A 25,143-nucleotide genomic window follows, 5' to 3' on the forward strand; every position below is an offset into this window, starting at 1 on the left:
TGGCTGGTCTGCAGCCCTAATCCAGGTTCTCTGTGCGTTTGGGAATTGCTGGTGTCAGGAGAGCTTTCCAGAGCAGCATGGCCCATGAGGATCTATTCTTGGGAAAATCTGGCAGTGGGTGGGTTATTCCAGGTTGTAGGCAGTGCTGGTGGGGCAAGCCTCTTCTCCCCGGGAGCTCAGAGAGTGTGGGTGGGTGTGGGAAAAACGCTAGTTGTAATCTGCAAGGTTCAATCCTAGGGCAGAGATCTGCAAATGGAACTGGGAGCAGCTGGGACAACCTCGACCTCTTTTGGCTTAGGTTGGGAGTGATAATGGGGCACTTGGTGTCAGGAAAGACTTTTGTATTGGACATGATCTGAGCTGATCCTGAGTGATGGATAGAAGTTTACAGAGCATGAGGTGTGTGAGGAGTATTCCTAAAGGGAGACCTGCAGGAGCCCATTGGACTGAGTGAAGAGACCAGGCCACAGGCTCTCCCAGGTTGTGGGGTCTGATCCAAGAGGCAGTGGGCACCAGGGTCATGACACTGAATGCAGCGATCACTATATTTAGAATCTCCTGCTGCTCATGGCATGCAGGGCTTCCCAGGGGCCTGCTTGGAGATGAGAAGTGCACAACTCATTCGCTGGCATTCGTAGTCCTCTCAGTTATCACATCTGATCTCCTCTGAGTGATTAGCATTGTTCAAGTTCTCTTTCTAAGTTCATTGGATTTTTGGTCTATGTCAAGGATGGGAAAAAAGGGCATTTCAAGTAATAAAGCTTACTAAAGTTTAAAGTAGCATTTACCAAAGCACCACATTTCTTCTGTTAAATAAAGTCCATAATAAAAAGAAATCTAGAAATACAGTGGTGCAGTTGGGAAGATAAAACTGAATTTTTCTTTTTGGGTTTTCAGCAGTTATATTTGTGTGGGTTCATATAGATTGCTTTTATATTAATTAGCTTTGCTTTCAATTTTTTTTTTGTTTCTTATACTATGTGCTTTTTAACCATGTTTGTTGAAGGTATGCACTCAAAGACTCTTTCTTTAATCCCTTTACTCCACATTCTGCTCAGATAATTGATTCTTTCTGCGTGACATCATGTTGCTTTTTTCCGGCTCATATCAGCTGTTTTTTTTTTCTTTTTTTTTTTTTTTTTAATTTCCCCTTGTCTTTTCTACCTTCCCTTCCCCCTTCCCTTTTCTCTTTTGTTTTTCTTTTGTCTTCAGCCTATTCTGCAAACTTGGAGTTCTTGTCAGGCATAGGATTTCACTATTTGGTAAGGAGACCCTTGAAAACCTATGAGCATGGCCACCACTTGGTTTTCTTTGCCATTCCTGCACTGTGTTGTGTGCTGCAAGGTTGCATGGATGCACGTTTGCATGGCTGCATGCATGGTTGTAGGCCAAGACAAGGTCCTCAGGGTTGTTTATAAGCAGTGTTATCTTTGGTGAAATCAGTCCCAAGCATAATTGCAAACTCAAAGGGTCTATTATTAAAGAGCAAAGGAATGAAAATGGCAAGTTCTACCATATTTTATTGAAGGGGTAAAGTAAAACTGGCCCTGGGTTTTTGTTTGGTTATCTTTGCTAGGTTATTTAATGCTGTTACAAATCAAAATTTTATACTGCACTTATATTCTCGATGCTTTTGACCACAGATTTGCATGTCCTGCACTCCAAACTTTGGAGCTCTGTAGTCCAGAAGGTGGAGCCAAGGAGCTTCCCTTGCCAAAAGAGGCTTTTCTAGCACCACTCACCCCAGAGTCAGTTTCTGTTTGTGTTGAAAATTCACATAGCTGAAGTCCATGCTCCTGGGCACTTGCTTCTGGACAGCCATGCAGGGTGGGCACTTACTTTCTGTGGATTTTTCCATGCAGTGGGACCTTAGGATTCTATAATAGCTGGCAGAACTCACATTGTATACATCCTTGCCTGATTTTATCAGCTGCCCAAATGTGAGCCCTTCACTCTACAGGGTTTGAGATAGCATTGAATGATTTTAGCAATTAAGACATACAAAGATGCGTTGTATACATTTTCTAAGTTCAACACATGAAAATCTAAGGATATAAAAAGGTTAACCATTTCTACAAAATCCACAGTGAATAAACTGAAATTGGATGCACTCGTGCGCGCGCGCACACACACACACACACACACAGTTTACATTCTTTTTTTATTTGTTCTTTTTATATATACATGACAGAGTGTATTTTGACATGTGTACGTAGAGTATAACTTTACATTCTTTATAATTTTTGAGAAATGATAGCTTTTGGTATAATGTCACACTATTGGACTTCTAGAATTTGCAATATTTGGTACTTAATAATTAAAATGTAAATTTCATATAAATTGCCTGAATTTTTCATTATTATTTCAGTTATCTAAAATCAATGGGGCAAGTTTCTTCAGAACAATTTCCGGTTGACTGACTTGTGTTTAACTTCTCCTTAACAGATAACAATTTTTATGAAAATTATTTGAACAGGGTTCCTGTACTCATAGCATTCTCAGAGTAACAGAGGGTTCAGATATTGATTTGCCCTTGAGTGTGCTGTGAGGTTTCACATGGCTATGATGGGAGCTTATTTGCAGGTGCATCTTTTGCATGCTTATCAATAAGCATAATAATACTCTGCAGTGCTAATTCTAACTTCCTACATACTACATATTCTTATTTTTCTGTTATATCTCACGATTATTTTTTTATTTTAAGAAAACTTTCTTGAGGTATTCCATACATATAGTCACGTACACAAATATTAAGGACAACTTAATGAAATTTTATGGATTTCCTATATCCTATATGGATGTCCTATATCCATTTGTTTGATAATTTCTCAGATCAGGGAAGAACATTTTCAATATCCCAGAAGCCCCCCTTGTACCATTTTCTAAATTATAATCATCTATAAAGGAACCATGCATAGCCTTGTATTACATTAGGTTAACTTTATCTGTCCTTAAATGTCCATTTTTATTTTTGACTAAATCATCTAAGGGTTTGATGGTTGAAGATAGATTAATAATTTCATTTGTTGTTTCTGTTGGGAGAAGACCTGTACTTTGTTTTGTAAATCCCTTAACCTTTGAATGCCATTACTTTCATTTTTTAACAGGAATTTATTAGAGACCTCTCATGTGATTTTGCAGAATTTTATACATTTTTTATATTATTAAAGTAGGCATTATTGCTTCCAATATGCTTTGGCATTATCTTTAAGTTACATAAAATTCAAGAGACCTTTATTAATCAAACATACCCGAACAGAGACTTGCCCAATTAATAGGATTTTTAAGCCTGAAGCCTGTAAACTCTACACATTACAGCTATAGTCTAGCTTTAGAAAATATGTCGTCATAGAGGGAACAATGGGCTTTGAATAAAAAAATAAAAAACTGGATATAAGTTCCATTTTGTAAGCTATCCATGTGAATGATTTAGACAAGGAACTTAAAATTTCTAAACATTTGCTTTTTCATTTTCCTCATGGGTTAAAACTACTACTAATCTTAGATATCCATTATGTGCATCAAATCTGAGATAATGTTGAAGTGCTGTATGAATTATAACCTTTCAGTTTCACCTGTAATGTTTCCAAATTGATTTATTAGACTTTATTTAAATCTCTTTATTAGATCTCTTTATTAGCTTATTTAAATAAATTGAATTATGTACAAGCCATACTAGGTGACTTGGCCATTCAAACTACATGTACAGTGACACTCTTAAATAAATCTGCCATCTCCAGAATGATTCAGAAGTTGTGTAATCCAGGTGCTTGCTTCCTGATTTTCCAGTTGTGCATTGTGGGTCTTCCTGAGGACCCAACAGACAGGTGCAGGGTGATCTGTATAACCGGGCTGGATTACTCTGATTTATTCCCTTCATCTTACCTTTATGCTCTACATTTCCTGCATTCTGGCAGGAAATAAACTGATTTCTAAAATGTATTTCCTATACTGTCTTAGTTAAGGGGAAATTTCATGACAGAACCTAAGAATAAATTGACCCAATTGAAAGTCAAGTTAACAAAGAAATAGTTTGGTGAGAATGAGCAAAGGCGAAAGTGTAGAAAAATCCACATTAACTTTAAGTACATCAGGAACTGGGGGCCAGAGAGGAGCATTAGGATAAATGAAGACTGATGCCTGCTGGTGGTAGCTGTGGTAAGCAGAATCTGTCGGGCAGTGAATATTTACTCCAAGTTGGCCCCCCACATTGTTCCTACACCCCAAATGTTATCTGTAGTTGAAAGGTTTTTCTATCATCTGAAGGATTACCAGATCCATCTGGACTCCATGTTTGTATATATCCTCTCTGTACTTCAGAATACTTCCCAAGCACTGAAGCACCCTATCTAAGAACAAAAAGATCAGTAGTGCTCTCAGGCCTCACTCTTCTTATGGAGGCTTTGAAATCACTTTATTTTCTATTGGGAAAAGGTAACTTCTTAAAAAGAGGGGACAGGCTGTGTTACGTGTAGGTTTCTGTTGAATCAAACAGAGTGTTTTCGAAGGGGGAAAAGAAAGAAATATCATGATGTTTAAATACAGGCATCCAGTTGAATTCTGAAATGCTTGCTGGTGACTGTAAGTTGGAGCACAGATATGTTTTGGAGATTCAGGTTGTGAATGGCACTTAGACAGGTTGATTAGTGATAAGAATCCCATTTGCCATTCTCAAGGACCCAGTGTTGACTGGAGAAATATGACCTTTTCTTTCAATTTCTGTCCACTTTTGCTAAGTGGAAATTCTGCCTACTGATTGCCAGGCAGTTGGAAGGTGCACATGCCTTCAGCCATCTTTAGAGGCAACAGAACACGATAACTATGACTGCAGCAATGCCAGTGACAGTGGCACAAGGTGTGCCTATCAGGGCTCCTTAAGGGCTGTATTTTTATACCCAAAGATAAATCTAATGTCTTAAATGCATTTGTTCAATAAACACTGTGTGTCTATAGTGCACAGGGCATTCTCTTGGGATGTAAGCAGAGAGAAATGTGGATTTCTGTTTCTCTCCAGCACTCCACTGAGGCCAGTCTACAGACACCTGTCATTTATAATTCCTAGTTCACAGTAGCTTTTCTCCAAATGCCCACTGGCCTTTGTGCTCCACAGTCTTACCTTCCCAATGTCTCTGGTCACACTCCTGCATATTGTAGGTTTCTATTTCCTTGGAACAGAGATCCTACTCCTTCACCTGTACCCATTTCACCCTGGCTTCCTGGTAGACCTCTTTCTCCATCATTTTCCAGACCCTTCCTTGCTCACTCTGTGCTTCTGCTCTGACAGCCTTCTCCTTCCTCTCGACTGTGTCTACGTTGTGTTTCTTTCTGCCCAGGGCCTGCTCATGCTGTAATGACCACCTGCCATGTGATCCCTGCACATACCATTTGTCCCCTGAAGTCCTTGCACTTGGAATGGAGTGAACTCCCCATCCTTCAGACTCGGGTGCCACATTACTCTCTGGAAGTCCTTCCCTGGCTGCCTCCTGCTCTAACACTGTCCTGCTCCATGCACCTTTGCTTCATCTTACTGATGGTCTGCTTGCTGAACTAACCTCGCTGGCACAGGACCCTCCACTCTACAGGGGCTCACAGTGTCTTCTCAGGGCCTGGCAGGAGGTGTGGTTTGCATTAGGGATCTTTTCAATAGCTGAGGAATATGAGAATGAGCCATCCAGATCCTGCCATGGAGAAGCCTGCAGTCCAATAGAGAAGGTAGAAAAAGCAGGTGCAACAATAGAGGCTGTGAATCTGCAAGTGTTCTTATATTCATAAATAACCCAAGCTGAGTATTTTTTTTCTTGAGAGGTTATTAAGGAAAACGTAGTATCCAATTATTCTATAATATATGAGAATCATAGTTTTAAAATTTATTATTCCTTTAAGAGGTCCATGAAAATGCCTAGGGCACTTACAGTGAAAAGGAAATGGCATGTGATTAATGACCCTCCAGATGACAATATCATTAAATTCCAGCAACAATTATCCTTTCAATTCAAGGACCTAAGAAGGCCAGCACAAAATATTTATCATTTATGGACCCTTTCCATTTTCCAATTTTCTGGTGAATTTTCAATGTTGTTGAATCCTCCAGACCCTTCCAGGACAGAGACCTCCAAGAGAGCTTGCCCTAAAGCTACATTTTGTATGCAGTGATCATCACTTTAGAATTTCTTGGCTTGACCTCATAGTGATCCTAGAACTTAGCGCATGACATCATTAATGCACCCTAAAGTGCTATAAGTGTTCAACAAGATACATATATGGTTAAGATGAAGCAGGACTATTATTAAAAATTTTCCCCAGGCAAGTTCCTGATTTAACTAGTGCATCTTAATCTTACTGTTATGTTTGGAAAAATTTTTTAAAGTAAATACTAAGTAAAGTAAAACAGTGCATTCTTTCAACAGCTACCTCCCCTGATCCATACATTAATGGATTGGGTTTTCAAAGACAGTTCTGATGATTCTTCCCCACAGGTGTTTAAATGGTGACTGCCATCCTATGTCAGAGATACTAGGGAATTAGTCTATGTTTGTAGTGTCCCTAGTGATGTGCAGACTGTGCCTGTTTGGTAGAAAAGCAAAGTCACTTGAAGTAATGAGAATCTCTGAGGATTGGTGCCTATTTGAGAATTAAATGTGCCTTGACTTTGAGCATTTAATGGTTCAGTTTTATTCTTCCCTGTATCACAGACTTCAGAAGTGGTGGTCATTGACAGTGTTCAATTTTTCTCTCTCCTTTCATAATTTTGATTGAAATTTATATCTGCTAGCATAATTTCATTCCACATTATTAACAAGGGTTCTGCCAAGAAAACTCATTCCTTCAAAGAAAAGAATATAATCAGACACCATTTGAAGAGCTATGTTAGAAAAATAGAGACGAATAATTAGAACAACTTCAATCGCTCTTTCCAGGGGAGGAAAAGGCAGCGTTGTGAGGATCCTCTGTATATCAGATGACCAGGCAGAAGTGGTTCATGATAGTTGAACTTGAAACAGCTTGATCTGAGAACTCCTCAGTTACAGATACTATATCAAAAACAAGATACAATTTGGGATTTAAACACTGCTCATTTATATTGGATTTTTAACTTTGTCATTTTCATCATTTAGTGAGCTCTGTTACAAGCACAGTTATGTTGTTTCAGACCCAGTGTTGTCTGTTGTCTCTAGAATCAGACCTGAGTTGTGATTTTAATTATGTACATATGTGCCCACACACATTTACACATACATGTTTGTAACCATGTTTATACATAACACAGTCTTAAAAATATATGGACAAAACTTAAAAACTTTTTTTTTTTTTTTTTTTAGCAATTAAGCAATTACTTGAGCATAAATGCATGGAAACCCATCCGCCCCTCCCTGCTCACTACACTGCTCAAGCTTATGTGAACTATGAACGGGGCTTTAACACCTGCCGGGCACTTGATCTTATGGAAAGGACACTGCTAAACTCAGCACAGTGCACAAACAGTGACCATCTGTAATAACCAACAGCATATCAGAGAGGATGGGACAGAGAGAGCTATGTGTTTTAGGAAGAGAGAGGGGGACAGTTGCATAGGCTGGCTCACAGCTTTGTCCCCTTCGTGCTCACAGCACCCTCTCCTTCTCACTTTTCATACTACATCGTTCTTACCTTCTATTCTCTCAACCCTGGGAGGCCTGGGACCTTTTTCCTTCTAGACTTGGCTAGTGAATTTCACTCAGTTTTCAAGTTACCTGTTTCTGATGTCCAGATGTGTAGCTCCAGCTGGGTCTCTTCCTTGAATTGCAGAGTTTCTTATCAACTGCCTATTCTGGGGCTCCTGCTGAGTCACTATGCTTTATATATCTCAAGCAGGGAGCATGCACCCCACTCTTCTTTCCCCTTTCCTGTCTCTAGGGCATTATATGGAACTGCCATTCCCCCAGTTGTTCAGGAAAAAGCCTGGGCATTATCCCTGATTCCCTTCCCTCTCAGGTCACATTCAATCCATAAGCAAGTGCTTGTAATCTGTCCTTAAAGTCTTCACCATTAATATTCAAATTCACCAGATTCAAGTTCACCTCCATGGAAACTGACTGAGCTCCTGCAGTAGTTCCCTGACTTCCACTCTTGTTCTTACAGAGTTGCATATGCTGCATCTCTGGAAAATATAAATCCTATTAGCTCCCGTGTTGTTCAAAAACTAACAGTGTCTACCTATTGCACCTTTCGAAGACCACTGGGAGTGCAAAGCTCCAGGCCTTCCCAGCTCTCCACTTCACATCCCCTCTGGCCACTCCGATGTCCTTGTACGTGCTGTTCCTATGCCTAGGGCCTCCTCCTGGATATATGTGTGGCTTATCCCCTCCTGTCATTGATATCACTGCTCAAGTGCTACCTTGAAGAGGGGTTCAATTACTCTAATCCCTATTCCCTGAAATTATGTATATATGCACACACACACAAACACACCCCTAATCATACATATATACACACTTAAGTATATAGATATATGTACACATATTTTGTGACTTGATTTACATTACATATATACATACCCAAACATATATTTCTGGTACTGATGAAGATATATACACACACACACACACACACACATACATACATACACACACACATACATATATATACATACACACACACGCACATGTTGTGACTTGATTGAGATTTTATATACATACACACATACACCCATGTATATTTTGTGATTTGATATTATGTTACATGCTAATTTTTAGCTTAATGGTTCATAATCTATACTCCAACTAAACCCAAGATGATAAGGATTGTATTTTGATTGTATTTTATTAGTTTTAGAGTATCTGGTATTTAATGCTTGTTGGAATAGTTAAGGGCTGCAGTAGAAGTCCTAGGTTTGGCATCTGCCAATACATAGGGAGATAACAAATTTTGCCTTTCTGCTCATTTTTCTTCCTTAGTATCAAAAATTCTGAAATTTGAAGTACAGAGTAAATGAGACATTTTCTTAATAAACTCATAATCTCAGTAATAAACACCTTACTCTTTTCATATATTCATCATGCCACTAAATCATATCACTAAACTGGCTTACTCTTAATTGAATCATTATTAATTTCCATGTGTATTTACATGATTTATTTTAGGATGCTTTTTGTACAAAGGATATGACACATTCAAATGTTATAAAAAATTCAAATAGGAGTTGTCACCCTCAGGACCCAGGAGATGATTGTGTGTGTGTGTGTGTGTGTGTGTATAAAAGTGATGAAAGTATAGGAAGAACTAACAATATCAACTATATTTTAGTGATCAAATTACTATGTTACTTTGGATTCATTGTTTTATTTATTTACTTCTTAGTATACCTGTCACAAAGCAAAATATTTGCAGTGTTTGTATCACTACTAGTTCTGTTATTCCTGAGAAAATAGTCAGAATATGGGATTCTCCCATTACTTACAGGAAGAATCTGTCCCTGTCTGTTAAATATCTTATCGGAATATTGCTTAACTTTTTTGACTTCTGATGTTGTTTATGCAATGGTTTGGTGCTTCCTTTTTGCCAAAGACCAACAAAATTCAAATAAATTCATCTTCAGTCAAATTCAGACATTAATGCTTCTTAAAACAATTGAATGAAATAAGAAAGCAGAGACACCTGGGTCATTAAAACAGAATTAAAATGTTAAACTTTTAGCCCATCTCATTTCATAAAGGGTATGAGCTAACTTTTAAAGTTCACATACAATATAACTTAAAAATAAAATGAGCTAGCATGGGGAGGGAAGATTCTGGAAGAATTCAGTTGGAAACCCTTTCAGCTTTGTGCAGTGCTTTGAATGCTTCTGAGCATGTCGGCTATTTCATGAGACATGCTTTATTGCTTTCCTACTTACATTTGCATAACCACTTTTAAGCAGAAAAACTGCATGATTTTAAACTTGATTATTAAAGTCTTCAGTTGAATTTTATTAGTGAGTTGTGCTGTTGACTAATTTTTGCAGTACAAACATTGATAGCAAGTCGGGAAGTTCTCAGGGCAGTTCATACAGTGCCTTGTTTCCCCTTTAGGAAATGATGCAACGTCTATCGTCAACTGTCTCCATATTTTGGGTCAGACTTTGGATGCAAGGTAAATGGATACACTTTTGTCTAAATGAATCCATGTAATAATTACATATAAAAATGTTAAGAAGGACCCAGGGTCTTGATTTTATTCTTTGGAATTGTAATAAAGACTTAGATAAAGAGAAAGCCTTTTGTAATTTACTAATAGTAGTAGTTTATGACTATACTCAGGTTATTTAAATTTCCAGTAATTTCTGTAGCAGCTTAGATCATAACTGAAGGTCAACTTGGGAATGTAATGTGAGGGGAAAAATGGTGAACTTGTGGCTTTAGAGGCCTCTTGTGGCTTTAGAGGCCTCTGAGTCTCCAGACATGGTACTTGTGTTTAATGTTCATAACAACATTTGGCTTTATAGAAAACAGGACAGTTTAATTTTCTATTTGTATTTGAGAAAGTTGTGCTAAAGATTGCACAGTAAGCACATGGGTAGACAAACTCCCACATTTGAGTGTTTTCTACTCTACTCTTATGTTGACTTGACTGAAATCCAGCATGTGAACCAAACGTAGCACCTGTTTATTTAGCATGAACGAGCTTGCCGTTAAACCATGCATTTAGTTCATACAGTCTGCCAGTTAAATCTAAATAAAGTTTTTAAATGTCAGCTACAGAGAACATTCAATGGTATCCTTTGCTTATCCATTCCCATGTTTCAGGTTTTACTTGAGGTGTTTTCTGTAATGAATAAAGAAAGCAGACACCCTTTTGTACCTCTACTTCCTACTAAAAATAGTGCCATTAGGGTGTTACCTCTGTAGCAAGGTCAGCCTTCACTGGCTTCCTTAGAGAAGACTCCAATGCTACCCCTGAAAGCACAATCTATTTATAGTAGATGACTTAGCTAGCTTTAAGGTTTCTTCCATACTCAGTGCCTCAGGATGTATTCTCCTTTGGTTGGATTTGGGATGAACTACCTGGCTCAGAAGCTTCATTGTGTTAGTTACAAAACCACCATCTCAGTGTTGAGACCACTAATGGAACATGTCAAGCTTAGCAAAGCCTTTTGCTCTGAGGTCCTTCATGAAGCTGATGATGAAGCCAGTTCACTGAGCAGTGTTCCTGTCACTTTAGGCATACTGAAAAAACATTTTGGAGTTGATTTAAAAAGGGTTGATAGGTGGATGACTTAGTGGAGAACTTGGGCTATGTTGGCTGCTGTGGGCAGGTGCAAGTCCCCCTTTTGATTCTCTAGGACTGTGATGAAGACCGGCCTGGAGGGTGTGAAGAGCGCGCTCAGGGCCTTTCTGGACAATGCTGCAGAGGATCTGGAGAAGACCATGGAAAATCTGAAACAGGGCCAGTTCACCCACACCCGGAACCAGCCCAAAGGGGTTACGCAGATTATCAATTACACCACAGTGGCACTCTTGCCCATGCTGTCGTCATTATTTGAACACATTGGCCAGCATCAGTTTGGAGAAGATCTAATATGTATGTATATCTATTACTTAGAGTTTCACTTTTGAAAAAATATAGTCAGAAATTATAAAAGACATATCTGAGTCATTCAAGCACTTGCTTATACATTAAATTTTTTTTTTTTTGCAAATCATTATAGATTGACATTTGAATTATAGGAACCATTTTTATAGTGGTAGAACTCTGGATCACATGGGTTTGCAGAGAGGACCAGTATAGTATTGGTTAGGGACAGTAGTGTCTACATTGTTGAAACACAAGATTCCAAATTCTATTTCTGCCTTGCCTCTCTAAATGTTAATTTTCTAGTGCAGTTGGACCATATGACATGCCACATTAAGTGCTTTTGAATTGATTCTTTGTAGACATGGAGTGTTGCCACAGGCTGCACTACCAACACACGTGAAGCTACTGAAACCAAGCCTGTCTAAATTATTACAGCACTAAGGGGACTCAACTTTGATTTTTAGGTTTTGGTCAGTATTTATGAGGGATTTAATCAGATGGTTTTGGCTATAATTTGTAGTTTTAAAAAATTCACAGAATTCCCAAGAGTAAGTGGAAAAAAATAGCATGCGAGCTGACCTAACTTCCTGCTCTGATGCTGTGAACATGGGACAAGAGGGAGCCCCGAGGAGCACAGCCACCTGCACCTACTCTCCGTGGAGCTTCCTCAGACCATGGCAATGTTGTGTAAACACCAGTTATTCAGGGGCTGCTGCAGGGACCTGCTGCACAATCTTGATCTTAACTAGTAGGACACTGTTGGCAGAGCAGTGTGCCGGAGCAAGCAGCCCTAAGACAGGGATTGAGTCTTCAGGCTTCGTTGCACCCACTGGGAACAGTAGCAGGGTCTGAACTAGGAAGTCACAGTTCTTAGACTCCTTTGCCTTTTAAACTTGTCTTATGGGATAATAGATCATCTATAAGGTTTCTTTTGCTTTTCTAGCATTAGAAAATACCAGAGTGACATACTTATGCCTTAAATATCAAGTAATTTGGGAAATAACAGTCAGTTCCCTCCAATATTCTCCTTGTCAGTCATTTAACAGCATGGTAAAAGATACAGACTTTATGTACTTTTGAAACAAGTGTCAAATTCTACCTATATCCCCTGTCCTTCCAGATATTCTTAGGGTTAATTTTATTCTTAGAGAAATCCTTTATTCTTATACCCAGAGAAAAATTACAAATTGCTTTTGAGAATATTCTGGGTAATTGCATTGTGTTCTTGAGAATATTTTCATTTCCCTTAAAAAACAACAACAACAAAAAAAAAAACAACTCTGAGAAAAAAGTTTTATTTTTCATTTTTATAAATCCGTTCTTATTTTGTTCTTCTAAATGTTAAAAAATATTAGAATGTCTTAAATAGGGATTTTAGCCTGAACTTTCTCAGAACAATGTGTAAATGTTTTGTTGGTGAAGTGTGATTCTCTTTTCCCTTAGTGGAAGATGTGCAGGTGTCTTGTTATAGAATTCTAACTAGCTTATATGCTCTGGGAACCAGCAAGAGTATTTATGTGGAAAGGTAAGAATTTAAGAATTTTAAAATTTAACTTTTTAATAATAGCTGTTTGATTTTAGGATATTTCATTTTATAACTTTTTCCTTTCTTATGCACTTGACTAGACTGTCCTAAATTCCTTGAGAGTTATTAGACAATCTTTAAGCTAAATAAGAATTGATCTAATAAAGGACAGTAGAGTTAGGCAAAAAAGTAAAGCAATAATGGCAAAGACCATTTTTAACATAAAGTTTAAACAGAGTGCTTCTGAGGCTTATGTAAGAATCTGCTAGTGCACTTTCTCACTGTGTATCAGAAATACATAGTGGTCTAAATATAGGCAGTTTATAAAACCAGTTTTATTTTGTATGTTCTCAAGTTTCCAGAGGAAGTTGTTTAACATTGTCAAATGCTGACAGGTAAAGTAAGAACTGAATTTAAACTTTGATAAGAGGGCTGGGGCTGGGGCTTAGCGGTAGAGCGCTCGCCTAGCACTTGTGAGGCCCTGGGTTCGATCCTCAGCACCACATAAAAATAAATAAAAAGATAAAGGTATTGACAACTACAGCTAAAAAATAAATATTAAAAAAAAAACCAAAACACCAACTTTGGTAAGAAATGTCCATGGACTAGATAAGAAAAACAGAGTAGGCTAAGACATTGTGATAGGTTTAAAACTGAATGATGTAAAGCCTCCCAAAATTAATATTTTTTATTAGTTATGAGCTTAAAAGTCACTTTCTAACAGATGCATCTTGATTCCCCGGTTCTCCACATTGTGGGCGTACTCAAAGGGCAGATTACACCCAGCCAGTATTACATTACCAGTTTACATGTTAGTTCTTGTTTTCCCTATCAGATGCCAAGATCTGTGGTGTTAGCTGACAGTTGTGTTCACTGCTGCGTCCCAGCATCTGGGTAGCTGGCATTTGGTTAATATTGAATGAGGGAACACAGGCTTGAAACACTAAAGCTAAACTGGGGGGAGCAGGAAACAACTAGAATAGATAATTGCATTTTTACTTGCTACAAAGAGAGTGCAAACATTTTAAATCATAAAACTGAGAGAGGCTGTATATGAAATAATTGATAGACTTGATTCTGTAAAATGTCAAAATTCCCATGTCATAAGGTACTCTTGGTGCATTGTGTTTCATAAATGAGAATGATAAAAACAAGAACAATGTTAAAAAGTATAAAAACAGGGCTGAGGATGTGGCTCAAGTGGTAGCGTGCTCGCCTGGCATGCGTGCGGCCCGGGTTTGATCCTCAGCACCACATACAAACAAAGATGTTGTGTCCGCTTAAAACTAAAAAATAAATATTAAAAAGACGAAAGAAATTAAAGGCATAAAAATAGGAAAAGAAGAACTTAAATTATCACTATTTGCGGAAAACATGATTCTATACCTAGCAGACCCAAAAGGGTCTACAAAGAAAGTATTAGAGCTAATAAATGAATTCAGCAAAGTGGCAGGATATAAAATTTACACGCATAAATCCAAGGCATTCCTGTATATCAGCGACAAATCTTCTGAAATGGAAATGAGGACAACCACTCCATTCACAATATCCTCAAAAAAAAATAAATAAATAAAATACTTGGGAATCAACCTAACAAAAGAGGTGAAAGACTTATACAATGAAAACTACAGAACCCTAAAGAGAGAAATAGAAGAAGATCTTAGAAGATGGAAAAATATACCCTGTTCATGGATAGGCAGAACTAACATCATCAAAATGGCGATATTACCAAAAGTTCTCTATAGGTTCAATGCAATGCCAATCAAAATCCCAATGGCATTTCTTGTAGAAATAGAGAAAGCAATCATGAAATTCATATGGAAAAACAAAAGACCCAGAATAGCAAAAACAACTCTAAGCAGGAAGTGTGAAACTGGCGGTATAGTGATACCAGACTTCAAACTATACTACAGAGCAATAGTAACAAAAACAGCATGGTACTGGTACCAAAACAGGTGGGTGGACCAATGGTACAGAATAGAGGACACAGAGACCCATCCACAAAATTACAACTATCTTATATTTGATAAAGGGGCTAAAAGCATGCAATGGAGGAAGGATAGCATCTTCAACAAATGGTGCTGGGAAAACTGGAAATCCATATGCAACAAAATGAAACTGAGTCCCCTTCTCTCGCCATGCACAAAAGTTAACTCAAAATGGATCAAGGAGCTTGATATCAAATCAGAGACTCTGCCTTTAATAGAAGAAAGAGTTGGCTCCAATCTACATATTGTGGGGTCGGGCTCCAAATTTCTTAATAGGACACCCATAGCAAAAGAGTTAATAACAAGAATCAACAAATGGGACTTACTTAAACTAAAAAGTTTTTTCTCAGCAAGAGAAACAATAAGAGAGGTAAATAGGGAGCCTACATCCTGGGAACAAATTTTTACTCCTCACACTTCAGATAGAGCCCTAATATCCAGAGTATACAAAGAACTGAAAAAATTAAACAATAAGATAACAAATAACCCAATCAATGAATGAGCCAAGGACCTGAACAGATACTTCTCAGAGGAGGACATACAATCAATCAACAAGTACATGAAAAAATGCTCACCATCTCTAGCACTCAGAGAAATGCAAATCAAAACCACCCTAAGATACCATCTCACTCCAGTAAGATTGGCAGTCATTAGGAAGTCAAACAACAACAAGTGCTGGCGAGGATGTGGGGAAAAGGGTACACTTGTACATTGCTGGTGGGGCTGCAAATTGGTGCAGCCAATTTGGAAAGCAGTATGGAGATTTCTTGGAAAGCTGGGAATGGAACCACCATTTGACCCAGCTATTCGCCTTCTTGGACTATTCCCTAAAGACCTTAAAAGAGCGTACAATAGGGACACTGCTACAACAATGTTCATAGCAGCACAATTCACAATAGCTAGACTGTGGAACCAACCTAGATGCCCTTCAATAGATGAATGGATAAAAAAAAATGTGGCATTTATACACAATGGAGTATTACTCTGCACTAAAAAATGACAAAATCATGGAATTTGCAGGGAAGTGGATGGCACTAGAGCAGATTATGCTAAGTGAAGCTAGCCAATCCCTAAAAAACAAATGCCAAATGTCATCTTTGATATAAGGAGAGCAACTAAGAACAGAATAGAGAGGAAGAGCATGAGAAGAAGATCACCACTAAACAGGGATGAGATGGGGGAGGGAAAGAGAGAGAGAAGGGAAATTGCATGGTAAAGGAAGGAGACCCTCATTGTTATACAAAATTACATATAAGAGGAAGTGAGGGGAAAGGGGAAAAAACAAGAGAGAGAAATGAATTACAGTAGATGGGGTAGAGAGAGAAGATGGGAGGGGAGGAGAGGGGGGGAGGGAAGGGGAAGGGAGGGGGGATAGTAGAGGATAGGAAAGGCAGCAGAATACAACATACACTAGTATGGCAGTAGGTAAAAAAGTGGATGTGTAACCGATGTGAATCTGCAATATGTATATAGGGTAAAAATGGGAGTTCGTAATCTGCTTGAATCAAATGTATGAAATATGATATGTCAAGAATTTTGTAATGTTTTGAACAACTAATTAAAAAAAAGAAAAAGAAAATTCTTTCTCTCTCTCTCTCTCTCTAAAAAAAAAAGTATAAAAACAGGAGAGATAACAGGCATGAGGTTAACCATTTAAGAAAAGGGTTATTACAAATCAGCAAGAGAAACACATCAGGAGAAAAGGCAGTTTGCACACCTGAACACAAGTGGCAAATGAAACGTGAACAAGAGTGAACAGCTTGTAATGAGGGGAGGCACTTGAGAATAAAAATGGGATCCCATATTGTAACTGCTATATTTGTAAACAGAAGAAAAAGATAGTTGGAAATAAGATTTATAATCTGATTACAAAACTTGAGAGGGTAAAGTGAGTCAATCCTGTGCAAAGACAGGTATCATAATCATTTCAGATGTGCATGGCTTACCCCTAGAACTTGGAGTCCTGGCACCAGAGTTAATGGAAATAAGTATAAACACAGGAATCTATGAGAAGAGGTCTAGCTTTTTTTTTTTTTTTTTTTTTGTTAATGGAAAAGAGAAATAACTTACATATCAAAAATAGTGCATTACTTCAATAATTTGTAAAGCTTCCTTAGTCTAAAATATTTTTAAGCATAAAAACTGCATGAAAATAGTTTAATTCAAAAAGCACCTAAAATTTTTAAAACATCAGAGTGAACTCCATTACTTTTGTCCACTGATCTAATTGCCTATTTCTATGTAATTCACCTTAATTAGTATAGCTTTGTAAGTTTTAATGTTTGGTTGTCTAAATGAGTATCCTTTCACTAACGTTTCTTTCACTTTAGAATCTCAGTGGCTAGTCTCATAGGTTTATTCTTGAAAATGAACTTTCAAATTATTTTGTCAAGATTGATGAAAAGAAAAATGTGCTATAATTAATTATTGATTAATTTTAGGAGGCTTTACATCATTCAGTTTTAAACCTATCACAATGTCTTATTTAGCCTACTCTATTTTTCTTCTCTAGTCCACGGACATTTATTTCTTACTGAAGTTTAAATTTCAGGTCTTACTTCACCTATCTACAGCATTTGACAATGTTAAACAACTTACTCTGGAAACTTGAGAACACACTATGCTCACAAAGTCACCTGAGGACACTGTTCTCAGAGCATAGTGTGTCTTCAAGGAACACATCATTATATGGTATTTTTTTTCTGTGAAGAATTTAAACTTGGCTGCTAAGAGAATTATGCAGTGGTTCTTCAATTAGATCAATTTTATCAGCTTTAATGTATTTATGTAAAATCTTTTATGTAGATCATAATATGTTAAACTATTTCTCTTATTATCCTTTATTTAATAAACAAGTTAATGTGCCAGGAAAGCCTTGGATTAAGTTGATTACCAACAGAGAAAGAATTTATATCATTGGCAGGGGAACACATTGAATCCTGGCCTGTCCCAAATTGATTGATTATAGTGTGATTTTTTAACTTCCTTCCCTTGTAAATGATAAATCAGTTTTACATGTTATCAATACTTTTTAGCATTTAGCATGTCTTAGGATTGCTTTTGTGTAATAAATTTGCAGGGAATGCATTATTGTGTTAGTGCTTAGTTTTTAATTTGTCCTGAATCCAGTTATTCACCTAGCAAGAATTCTTTGTTAGTAAGTCATTTTATTTTAAGGTACTGGGGATTGAACCCAGGGGCACTCTATCACTGAGCTACATCTTCAACCCCTTTTATTTTTTATTTTGAGACAAGTTCTCACTAAGTTGCTGAGGCTGACCTCTAACTTGTTATCCTCCTACCTCAGTCTCCTAAATTTCTGGGATTATAGGTGTGGCTACCATGCTGGGTTCAATAGATCATTCTTGAAGGAAGGAAAGGAAGGAGGGAGGAAAATGTTCAAAGTTGAAGGGGAAGTGACAGAGCTTTTCTTGTTTTGTTTTGTGTATGTGTGTGTGTGTGTGTTTTTTTTTTAATCTTCTGGCCTTCCCTCTTTTTAAATTCTTTTTTGCTAACACATAGTTTAGCTTTTATTAATTTGCAGGGATTTTGCTTTTGAACACGTGATGTTTCACATTAAAGAAATTGGATGTGGGGATTCATCTTATTAAGTAGCAATCCTAGTTCCCTCTGGTAGGTTGGATTTGCCAAGGCTAATGTTCATGTGACTTCTTCAGCCATTCACATGGAAGACATAAAAAAATAAGCATTTTCCACCTGCAGGCAGCGTTCTGCCCTGGGAGAGTGCCTGGCGGCCTTCGCAGGTGCCTTTCCTGTTGCATTTTTGGAAACACATCTTGACAAGCACAATCCTTACTCCATCTACAACACCAAGTCTTCCCGAGAGAGAGCAGGTAAGGCAGGGCGTGCACAGTGCTTGAGAGCAGAAGCAGAACATGACATCATGTGTTGTGTTTTCCTAAAGTGGTTTTCCCAGGGTGATTTCGGTCAAGGGTCTCCATGGCTCTTGTTTCTGAAGGGCTGGTAGTTGGCATTGTGGGTTTTTTTTTTTTTATGTTGTATACTGTTTCCCTCATGTTCCTGAAACAAAATATGTTTGTTCCCAAGTAAATGAGTCTCAGAAAAATCAATACCCTCAAGAATAAGACCAAGTGATCAGCAAATATGGAAAAAAGAATTGGGTCTGTTTTCCAGTTCAGGTGTCCCTTGCAGTCATTCATCAGGGCCTCCTTGCTCATCCCATCTGTGAATTCGTGCCTTTCACTGTTCTTCACCCCCCAGATATGTCGACCTCATTTTATTTCATATGGGTTTTTCAGATAGTTTAGTTTAACTTTTATCATTAAAAAAGCTAAAAAAACATGGTCATGTGTAGCTAATAAAAAAAAAAAAAGCTAAAAAACATCAATTGAAGACCCTTGGTCAACATCTTGAATTTGCCTAAGTATCCACGTATACTTGATGTCCACACAAGTGTCCCCTGCTTCATCGCTGCCTTCCCTTTGGGAAGATATGGTGATTTACCCATAGAAAGCCTTCAGTGACTGTTGCTGAGGATGTCAGTGATTGGTCTTTGGAATATAATTAGAATTATTAACTAGCTTTTGAATTGAGTTGGACAAGCTTTAAATAAAAGTGGATACTATATATTCTAGTCAGTGCCTTAACCATTCAAAGCACAATTCCCAAACCCCGAACATTACACATGTGACCCCTCATAGGATCGTCTTCTGGTTGATTTCCTCTGATAAAATCTCTGGTATCTGGTTGCTTAATAGCCCTAAAGAGTTCTCAAATGCACATCTTTTTCTTCATGGGCTAGTTTCTGTGTAACTGATGTGTGTTAATGGGAGCTGTTGGCTAGTTATACTGATTTTATAGTGGATCTCATCAAATAAAGTACCTTTTAATGTATTGTATGATTTTTAAATTATTATTATAGTGATGAATATAGTAGCAGGTGAAGCTAAAGACAAATATTTAAATGTGCCTTAGTAATACTTTTCCACATAATTTCTATAATACATTTGTAATTAGTGAAAAATGGTTAATTAATCCTCAGTGTAAACACATAAAAAGTTGTCTCATTAGGGCTTTTTAATTCCTTAACACTTTTGCTATGAATCAAGCATGAAACAATTTATTATCTCTTTACAGATAAGAAATATACAAAGCAGGTAATTCATTTGCTTAGTTTCTGTAACAAATCATCTGCATAACAAGGCAAAGGAATTGAATTTAATGATTTAATTCAACTTTTAGTCAGCTAGTGGACAAGAATTTTGTGATGTGCATGGGGGTGGGTGGAGGAGATGAGATAGAAAGATCAATGAGATTTGATTCTTTCCCTGGGGAGTTTCTCTTTGCAGTAGGGGGGGAGAGAGTGGTAAGTGTGATAGAATTGGGAATAAATAGCCCTGGGGACACAGAAAAGCAGTTTTAGTTGAGAACAGCTGGGAAAGCATCACACAGCAGATTCAGGATGAGTCTTAAAATTGGGGAGACCAAAACTCTGTTACACGGGGGAAACCGCAAGCATTTTGACCTGGCTGGAGAGAGATTCCAGGAGAGAAAGGGTGAGGGTGAAGGAAGAGAGAGAACCCAGGAAGGAGCAGGCAGGCTTTTTGTCAGGAAAGGGGAGTGGACTATCCTCCAACCTCAGTCTTTTACTGTCCTTGAAAATGGAGTAGCACGAATAGATTTGCACTTTGAAATCCATCCTGACAGCAGTAGGATGGACACCAAGAGCAGCTGTCAGAGAGCCATGGGGCTGGTCCAGAGGCAAGGCCGTCAAGCAAGGCCCCTGGACGGAGTAGATGAGGAAGAAGGTCTTGGGGGATTGCCTGTAGGTAGGGTCCTTTCGGGTGTGAGACCAGGGGCTCTTGTCACATGGAGGTTCTCCCAGGTTTGCAGCTTGGCTGGCTGATTCAATGGCGTTAGTGCATATTCAAGAGGCAGGTTGGTGAGGTAGTCGCTTTTGACCAAAATATCTGACATTCACAACGCAGAGGAGGAAACATTTATTTTGGCTCATGGCTTCCAGGGTTCAGTCCATGGTCAGCCTACTCCATTGTCCTGGGCCTGAGGAGAGGCAGAGCATCATGAGGAGAGGACATGGCAGAGGAAGCTGCTCACCTCATGACAGCCAGGAAAGAGAGGTGGGGGCAGAGGAAGAGAGGGAAACCAGGGACAAGATAGAATGCCCCCAGTGACACACCTGCCTACAGTTACCACCCATTCAAACAAATAATCCACCCAATGGATAATCCACTGGTTAGGTCACAGCTCTCAGTGTCTAATCATTTCACCTCTGAACTTTCCTGCATTGTCTGACATGAGCATTTGTGTGATGCCTGATATCCAAACTACAACACATGAAGAGGAAAGGAAGAGTTTAGATTTAAAACCAGTTTGGTTTGGCTGCTTTTGAGACTTCCAGAAAAAAAAATCAAGAAATCTGGCACTGAGACTTATGAACTTGCAGCAGAGGCCCACAGGAGTGCCAGGAAGTACCTAGACAGACATGCAAACTGAAAAACAGAAGAAAGCCCAAGGTAGATGGCAAAGAAACCACCATGTGAGACTTCAGCAAGGAGAAGAGAGTGAGGGTTCCACTGGCACAATTCAGGAGAGTCTGGGTCCATTGCCATTAAGGAAGAGGGGTCTTAGGAAAATAGAGTTTGGATTTGAACCTCTGGAGCCTTCTGGGGAGGAGTCTTGAGCAAGGGCCCTGAGGTGGGAAGGGCATCCAGGATGCTGGAAGAACCAAGACCTGGGACCACAAAACTCTTCCTCTGAAAATGGGGAATGGTGGAGCACGTGGGACCAGATGCGGGCAGCTGGTGAGCCTGGGAACAGGAGGCCGGAGGAAGAGGCATTTGTGCTCCTTATTTGCCCTGAAGAAAGAGGAGCAGCTGTGTGCTGACCTAGAGGGGGTTGTGTTGGGGAAAAGAGCAGCCCTGACCTGGCTGCCATGGGGGGAGGAGGAGCCAGAGGAAGGATCCCAAGGCTTGCTGAGCTGACGCCCCACAGGGATGGTTGCTGCGTTGATCATGTTGATGGCAAAGAATGGAAGCCACCCTCATCTTGTCAGTTCTTTTATCACCAACCATTTCTCTGTGTGTTTCCCTAGCACTCAGTTTGCCAGCCAGTGTGGAAGACGTTTGTCCAAATATCCCATCTCTAGAGAGACTCATGGAAGAAATCGTGGAGCTGGCCGAGTCTGGCATCCGCTACACGCAGATGCCCCACGTGATGGAGGTGGTGCTGCCCATGCTGTGCAGCTACATGTCGCGCTGGTGGGAGCATGGGCCTGAGAGCAACCCCGAGAGGGCAGAGACCTGCTGCACGGCCCTGAGCTCGGAGCACATGAACACGCTCCTGGGGAACATCCTGAAGATTATCTATAACAACCTGGGGATTGACGAGGGGGCCTGGATGAAGAGGTTAGCAGGTAAGAAAAGGGAAGAATATATCCCTAAACTGTTTCATTTCCAAGGAGATTTGAACTACAGAAGACTGAAATATTCCTGTTATAATACTTACTGCTGTTTTTTCTATGCTTGGAAATATTGTTTCTGTCCTGCTCTTCTTTAAAATGGATATAATCAGACATTGGGTAACTTTCCACAGTTATTAAAGTTTTTCTGATTTGTCAATTTCCATAAGGTTAACCAATAAGCACACTAAATATTGATTTTGCTACTCAGTAGGTAATGATTAGGCAGACAAAGATAAAACTGGATTTTTTTTTTAATTTTTTTTTATTTTTTATTTTTTAATTTTTTATTGTGGGTTGTTCAAAACATTACAAATTTCTTGACATATCATATTCCACACTTTGATTCAAGTGGGTTATGAACTCCCACCTTCACCCCATACACAGATTGCAGAATCACATCAGTTACACATCCATTGATTTACAAATTGCCATACTAGTGTCTGTTGTGCTCCCCTGCCTTTCCCATCCTCCACCCTCCCCCCTCCCCCCTCCCCACCTCTCCCCTCCCCTCCCCTCCTCTCTCTCTACCTCCTCCACTGTATAACCCTGAGGGTCTCCTTCCATTACCATGCAATTTCCCTTCTCTCTCCCTTTCCCTCCCACCTCTCATCCCTGTTAAATGTTAATCTTCTTCTCCTGCTCTTCGTCCCTACACTGTTCTTAGTTACTCTCCTTATATCAAAGAAGATATTTGGCATTTGTTTTTTAGGGATTGGCTAGCTTCACTTAGCATAATCTGCTCTAATGCCATCCATTTCCCTGTAAATTCTATGATTTTGTCATTTTTTAATGCAGAGTAATACTCCATTGTGTATAAATGCCACATTTTTTTTATCCATTCGTCTATTGAAGGGCATCTAGGTTGGTTCCACAGTCTTGCTATTGTGAACTGTGCTGCTATGAACATCGATGTAGCAGTGTCCCTGTAGCATGCTCTTTTTAGGTCTTTAGGGAATAGACCAAGAAGGGGAATAGCTGGGTCAAATGGTGGCTCCATTCCCAGCTTTCCAAGAAATCTCCATACTGCTTTCCAAATTGGCTGCACCAATTTGCAGTCCCACCAGCAATGTACAAGTGTACCCTTTTCCCCACATCCTCGCCAGCACTTGTTGTTGTTTGACTTCCTAATGACTGCCAATCTTACTGGAGTGAGATGGTATCTTAGGGTGGTTTTGATTTGCATTTCTCTGACAGCTAGAGATGTTGAGCATTTTTTCATGTACTTGTTGATTGACTGTATGTCCTCCTCTGAGAAGTGTCTGTTCAGGTCCTTGGCCCATTTGTTGATTGGGTTGTTTGTTCTCTTATTGTCTAATTTTTTGAGTTCTTTGTATACTCTGGATATTAGGGCTCTATCTGAAGTGTGAGGAGTAAAGATTTGTTCCCAGGGTGTAGGCTCCCTATTTACCTCTCTTATTGTTTCTTTTGCTGAGAAAAAACTTTTTAGTTTGAGTAAGTCCCATTTGTTGATTCTAGTTATTAACTTTTGTGCTATGGGTGTCCTATTGAGGAATTTGGAGCCCGACCCCACCGAATGTAGATCGTAGCCAACTTTTTCTTCTATCAGACGGCGTGTCTCTGATTTGATATCAAGCTCCTTGATCCATTTTGAATTCACTTTTGTGCATGGCGAGAGAAAGGGATTCAGTTTCATTTTGTTGCATATGGATTTCCAGTTTTCCCAGCACCATTTGTTGAAGATGCTATCCTTCCTCCATTGCATGCTTTTAGCCCCTTTATCAAATATAAGATAGTTGTAGTTTTGTGGATTGGTTTCTGTGTCCTCTATTCTGTACCATTGGTCCACCCGCCTGTTTTGGTACCAGTACCATGCTGTTTTTGTTACTATTGCTCTGTAGTATAGTTTGAAGTCTGGTATCGCTATACCGCCTGATTCACACTTCCTGCTTAGCATTGTTTTTGCTATTCTGGGTCTTTTATTTTTCCATATGAATTTCATGATTGCTTTCTCTATTTCTACAAGAAATGCCGTTGGGATTTTGATTGGCATTGCATTAAACCTATAGAGAACTTTTGGTAATATCGCCATTTTGATGATGTTAGTTCTGCCTATCCATGAACAGGGTATATTTTTCCATCTTCTAAGATCTTCTTCTATTTCTCTCTTTAGGGTTCTGTAGTTTTCATTGTATAAGTCTTTCACCTCTTTTGTTAGGTTGATTCCCAAGTATTTTATTTTTTTTGAAGATATTTTGAATGGAGTGGTTGTCCTCATTTTCATTTCAGAGGATTTGTCACTGATATACAGGAATGCCTTGGATTTATGCGTGTTGATTTTATATCCTGCCACTTTGCTGAATTCATTTATTAGCTCTAATAGTTTCTTTGTAGAGCCTTTTGGATCTGCTAGGTATAGAATCATATCATCTGCAAATAGTGATAATTTAAGTTCTTCTTTTCCTATTTTTATGCCTTTAATTTCTTTCGTCTGTCTAATTGCTCTGGCCAGTGTTTTGAGAACTATGTTGAACAGAAGTGGAGAGAGAGGGCATCCCTGTCTTGTTCCAGATTTTAGAGGGAATGCCTTCAGTTTTTCTCCATTCAGAATGATGCTAGCCTGAGGCTTAGCATAGATTGCTTTTACAATATTGAGGTATGTTCCTGTTATCCCTAGTTTT

At 38.8% G+C, this 25,143-nt stretch overlaps 1 protein-coding gene across 1 annotated transcript in view; it reads left to right on the forward strand.

Moving 5' to 3' along the window:
* Positions 1–25,143, forward strand: part of Ryr2 (ryanodine receptor 2) — a 478,528-nt gene that overhangs the window by 359,555 nt on the left and 93,830 nt on the right. Inside the window, exons 64-69 of the mRNA XM_027947992.2 lie at positions 1,213–1,262; positions 10,047–10,107; positions 11,297–11,535; positions 12,973–13,054; positions 18,766–18,896; positions 22,136–22,456. Of these exons, the coding sequence (XP_027803793.2) occupies positions 1,213–1,262; positions 10,047–10,107; positions 11,297–11,535; positions 12,973–13,054; positions 18,766–18,896; positions 22,136–22,456 (884 nt within the window). The remainder of the gene's footprint in view (positions 1–1,212; positions 1,263–10,046; positions 10,108–11,296; positions 11,536–12,972; positions 13,055–18,765; positions 18,897–22,135; positions 22,457–25,143) is intronic.

This window comes from Marmota flaviventris, chromosome 12 (genome assembly GCF_047511675.1).
Source record: "Marmota flaviventris isolate mMarFla1 chromosome 12, mMarFla1.hap1, whole genome shotgun sequence".
NCBI lineage: Eukaryota > Metazoa > Chordata > Mammalia > Rodentia > Sciuridae > Marmota > Marmota flaviventris.